General features: G+C 35.4%; 1 protein-coding gene across 2 annotated transcripts; it reads left to right on the forward strand.

The window, feature by feature from the left end:
- Positions 1-1297: 1297 nt before the first annotated feature.
- Positions 1298-5210, forward strand: LOC109177754 (cytochrome c oxidase assembly protein COX11, mitochondrial). Of its 2 annotated transcripts, none has more exons than XM_019327195.1 (8): positions 1298-1471; positions 3063-3253; positions 3364-3727; positions 3833-3885; positions 3966-4038; positions 4155-4259; positions 4349-4429; positions 4533-5210. In XM_019327195.1, exons 2-8 carry the CDS (start codon positions 3171-3173, stop codon positions 4632-4634), a joined length of 861 nt encoding a protein of 286 aa, XP_019182740.1. In that variant the 5' UTR covers positions 1298-1471; positions 3063-3170; the 3' UTR covers positions 4635-5210. The 2 variants fall into 2 exon arrangements, with proteins under 2 accessions (XP_019182740.1, XP_019182741.1); XM_019327196.1 differs by having other exon boundaries at positions 3140-3253.
- The last annotated feature ends 298 nt before the right edge of the window (positions 5211-5508 follow it).

The following is a 5508-nucleotide window of genomic DNA, read 5'->3' on the forward strand; positions in this document are numbered from 1 at the left end:
TTTATATACTCAATGTTCACAGTTTACATATTGAATGTTCGCAATTTTATATACTAAATGTTCACAATTTTATATATACTAAATGTTCACAGTTTACATACTGAATATTCACAATTTAAATTGTGAACATTCAGTATATAAATTATGTATTTTGAACCCGGGTCTATGAGATAACTATTGGTAAAAACGTCACGCCTTTCTTAACATTAGAATTGTCAAAATAAACTTTATCCATTGAGCTAGCTCGCGCCCACCGCCATGGAAGTAAGGAGGTGGGTTTTTATTTTGGTGGGGTTCAAAAACCAACCCTGCACGAGCCGTGAACTTTGGCAAGGTTGGGCATGGTTGAAAAAATCACTAGGCGTTTCTCGGGTGTTCGGGAGGCTCCTAGGTACCTGCGTATTTATTTTATTTTATTTTTTATTTTTTAAAGTTATGTTTAATTTTTATTTATTTTTTAAGACTAATAATTATAAATTATTTAATAATTTAATAGTTAATACTAAAATATTAAATATTAACCTAAAAAAAAATAGACCCACTAGTTAAATAACTCGTTTAAAAAAAATAATAGTTAATCGACCGACTAGGCGGCCTAATCGGTGCCTAGAAGGCTTAGGCGGTTAGCGCCTAAGCGGCCTAGCCACCTAAGCACCTAGTCGGCCGCCTAAACCACTGATTATGGTGATACGCTAGGCGGTCGGCCAACGCCTAGACGAGATCTTTGCAACACTGAGGGCGGGAGGGTTTGAGTTTGGCCCGCCAAATTAATAAATTAAAAAATTTATTTTCTAATTTTCTTTTTAGATAGTGAGAATTTTTATTTTTACTTTTTATTTTTTATTTTTTATTTATTTTTTTTTTGAAGAAGATAGTGAGGAAAATGTATAGTTACTACACTCCAAGTGTATATGTTTGGTAAATATAGTTCATTTGTAAATAATTTGTAACACTCTACAAATTACACTTGGAGGTAAATCGTATTAGAAAAATTATACACAATGAGTTTCATAAAAAAGATATTAATAAAAATAAAACTTGTGACATTTAAATACGAAAATCATTTTACACTATTCGACCACCCTGTTTCGATGCTTTACTGGTTTTTTTTTTTAATTTATTTTTTTAATTTATCATTTAGAAAGTTAAGTTTCAAAATATTTCAGAAAGTATAAAACATATATTACATTGTAAAAATTCACGACTATTTAAAAAAATATTTAAATTAATTTCTATTTTCTAATTTAATTTTCTAAACCCCGAAATCCTACTCTTATTCCTATACTCTGCGTCTCTGCTGATCTGCTCATACTCCCATCTCCCGCTGCTTCGCCCCTCGGCCCTCAGGCACTCTGTCGAACGACGATTCACCGCTGTTCACGCTGTCGCTACGGTCCTACCGACGCCAGGCTTCCACTGACCACCGTCGCCGCTAGTCTGATTCACAATTCACAAAGCTCCTCTTTTCCAGGTAAATACTTTCATTGTTCATTTGTTTGATTAGTGATTTAGGGTTCACAAAGCTCCCATCTTTGTAAGGCAAGCATAAAAGGACCAATATTTGTTTCTATTTTTGTTATGTTTTGGTGATTGAATTGGTTGCTGGCTGCATTGTATTTGGGGATTCTCTAGCAAAAAAGATTGGCTATGTAATGGAGAAGACTGAAATGCATAAGGGAATCTCTGTGTGTGTGTGTGTCAAAAATACTTTGATTTTGAAGTTCTGGATGTAGAGGGAATAAATAACAAATTTACTTCATTCCTTAATAAACAAGACTGTCTGGAGACTTTTTCCTGCATTTCTTTGTTCCTTTCTAAAATCTAGTAAATGAAATATATTATCTAGTTACGCTATTATGTTCTTGTTACATTATGTGGCTTGATTTAAGACACTGTTTTTGTATTCTGATGCATGTGGTTAATGAGATAACTGTAAATAATGCAGGACTGAGGTAGAATATATAGTTGTAGCAAGTTCTATTTTTAGATCTGTACTGTAAATTAGAAAGATTGAATGCAATGAATAAAAGTGCAGATTGGGCAGCAGTTCGTGAAAAAACTCTTTGGAAAATTAGAATAACGCTTTTTAGTGATGTAATTGAAATATAAAGATAATGTGCATCAGTAATAGCAATGATTAACATTAGAAAGAATTTTAGGGTGTGTTTGGTTCAAATATTGGAATCGGAATGGATGGGAGTCAAATACTTGGTAATGGTAATGAGTTTAAGAGGCCGTTTGGTACTTTCCCATCAATTAAATTCCCGGGAAAATGTTTCCAAGGAATATGTTTGATAGGAATAACTTTATGGGAAAATTAATTAACATGTTTGGTGTTACCCTGAAAACATAACAATTAAATTATTTGGAAAATTAATTAACATGTTTGGTTCGTTTAAACTTCCTTAGAAAAATTTGTATAATCTCTAATATATCCTTTCTATAAACAAACATTAAAAAAAAATAACAAATAATCGAGAGTTTAATAATTCCATATTTAATACTTAGACAATGACCTTTTTTTTTTTTTTTCTCCTTTAATTTTGATTCCATTGTTCAAAAGTAGAGGAGTAAAAGGGTAATGGGTTTTGTAATTACTACAAGATTTGATTACAATAGTAGGATAACAAAAGTAGGCAAACAAACATGGTAATGCTTATCAAAACCCATAGTAGGTTACAAAAGTCCCCAACCAAACACCACCTTAGTGTTATAAATCTTTTGAAATTAAAGGTTTAAACTTGGGACTGACATAATTATTATTTATGGGAAATCTTCTGTCCATAATTTATAGGATTACTGATTACATGTTAGGAAATATGGTAGGCCATAACAAAGAATACATCAATCCTTTTGAAATGAATTCACTTGGAAGAAAAGAGAAAATAAAAAGCAGCAAAACATATACTATTAAACTAGTTCAGGTCTTGAAAAAATTTCAGAACGCAGATGGGTATTATCTCATAGTTTATTTTTTATATTGTTTTTTATTTTTAATGTGTTGTTTATTTGAACGATATTGATTTTTAAAGAAGTTCTTTACTTTTTCAACTCTACTGAAGAAAATTCCTGCTTCCGCTCCCGACTCTTGCAACCAAGGGAATGAAGATATAAATTGAGTGAACTGTTGTTGCTTCAGATGCTACTGAATGTGAATTGATTCAACAAAAATGTCATTTTTCCGAGTTTTTGGAAGAACCCAAGCGCTTCATTCTTTTAAAACAACTCTTCAGCTTCACTCTTCAACATCCAGGTGATTATTTAGTCATTTATGCGTGTGTTTATGGGATTGTCTTTCTAGTGTGTGGAAAAGAATTGGGCTTTACTATGTTTCTGGTGATGAATGTGTCTCTCTTGAATCAGAAACTCTCTTCAAATTATTGCGCCAAGATACAGCCTTTTTAGTGTTGGAAACAATGGGCGCTGGAAAGTTTCGAGTTTTGGATGTGGGAGCCTGATGCCAAGGTGTGAATTCCGATCAGTAGTTGATAGCAACATTCCGTTCTCCAATTTGGGAAGGCATAGTACAGCAAGGTCTTGTTCAATGTTGAACTTTCAGCACCAGTATGCAACTAAAGCAGCTTACACCGAGAAGAAATCTAAGAAGATGCTCCTTTACTTAACGGGATTGGTTTTTGCGATGGTAGGATGTAGTTATGCTGCAGTTCCTCTGTACAGGAGATTCTGTCAAGCTACGGGCTATGGGGGTACGGTTCAACGCAAGGAGGTAGAATCAAGTGCACAGTCCACTGCTTTAATATAAATAGATACTCCGGAGATAGATAGAAGTCTGTTGCCCTCTTGATATGACGATAGTCTTACTGTCTTGCAGAGCGTTGAAGAAAAGATTGCTCGCCACGCCATAGATGGAACAGTTAGTACCAGGTATTAGTTTATTTCTTAAACATTAGGGCACTTTCCTTAGTAAGCTAAAGCATGGATCTTGATTGTTCTAATGTTGTCAGGGAGATAGTTGTACAATTTAATGCTGACGTGGCTGATGGAATGCCGTGGAAGTTTATTCCTACACAGCGAGAGGTGCCTTCTTGATGCAGTCATCATCGACCTGTGTGTCCGTTTGTTTTATTTGAGAATTCTTTAGTGTACAAATTGTGTTACTTGTTTCATGGAAACGTTGTTTGTTCGGCCTGCAGGTAAGGGTGAAGCCAGGAGAGAGTGCCCTTGCCTTCTACACTGCCGAAAATCGAAGTTCAACTCCAATTACGGGTGTATCTACATATAACGTCACTCCAATGAAGGTATATGTGTAAAAACGTCGTTTAGGACATGTGTCATTCATTCAGAAGTTTGAGAATGTTAAATGTTGTAAGATCTCCTATCGTTTCAGGCTGCTGTGTATTTCAATAAAATACAGTGCTTTTGCTTCGAGGAACAGCGTCTACTTCCCGGGGAGCAAATTGACATGCCTGTAAACTTTCTTCTCAACTTTGTCTTAAAGAATCGCCTTTTTTTTTTTTTTTTTTTTTTTTTCCCTGAAAAAAATAACTTACTGATCAAATTATATGTGGTAGGTATTCTTTTACATTGACCCCGAGTTCGAAACAGACCCGAAGATGGATGGTATCAACAACATCATCCTCTCGTATACATTCTTCAAAGTGTCTGATGAATAGCAATTCTACTCATAGTGTCAGTAACCAGTATCATTGATTGACACTCCCATGCATGACATGGTGAATAAATTTCCCCCCTTTTTACTTCTTCATGGAAACGAGGGATTTGGATATTCATACAGTATGCTATATCTATGCTCGTGTCATTCACAGTTTAACGACGAGCTATTGAGCATTTCCTTCACAGCTTTCTTGCTTTAAATTTCATCATACCTTCAATAGAGGCACTAACTTGCAGAGAAAAAGCCGATTGCTGAACTCCTCTCCTCTCCTGCAACTCATCCTCTCTTTGTCTCCTAAGAAATTTTTTTCCAGAAAGAGATTATCGACTTCTGCTAGGTAATTCTTCTGTTCTTGAAACGTAGGTGGCAGTAATTCTTGGTTTTTACCCATGCTCTGTTTAAACATGCGAGAAAGATACCACAGGAAAGATGGGCATGTATTTCAGTGACCCAAACAACGTGTCTTTTGTACTATGGGAATCACGAAACCGCCATTAATGTAAAGGGTTGTGTGCACTGTGTTTGTCAGTCTATCTATAATGTCCATTAAAGATGCTGGAGATCTTGTCTTGAATCAATTTAGTGCTGCTACTCTAGTAGTAGTATGGCCAATGATGCTTCCTTTGAATTAATGTCTTCCCCATTTATGGCTTGTCAAGAAAGAGTACGTTTCAGAGCCTCAGTTCTTGCAGCCTTCTTCTTCCTCTCTTTTGGTCCAGTTCTTTGCCAGCCTTTGGGGGGGGGGGGGGGGGGGGGGGGGCGGTGCTCTAAGAAAATTAAATTTAGTTATATGAGACAGATAATCGTTTCTGTTGGGTTGGTAACCACAAAATTTCAAGTTTGACCCTCAGAGCAGCATATTCGTTTTTTTT

The sequence above is a fragment of the Ipomoea nil genome, unplaced genomic scaffold (genome assembly GCF_001879475.1).
Source record: "Ipomoea nil cultivar Tokyo-kokei standard unplaced genomic scaffold, Asagao_1.1 scaffold0805, whole genome shotgun sequence".
NCBI classification, from domain to species: domain Eukaryota; kingdom Viridiplantae; phylum Streptophyta; class Magnoliopsida; order Solanales; family Convolvulaceae; genus Ipomoea; species Ipomoea nil.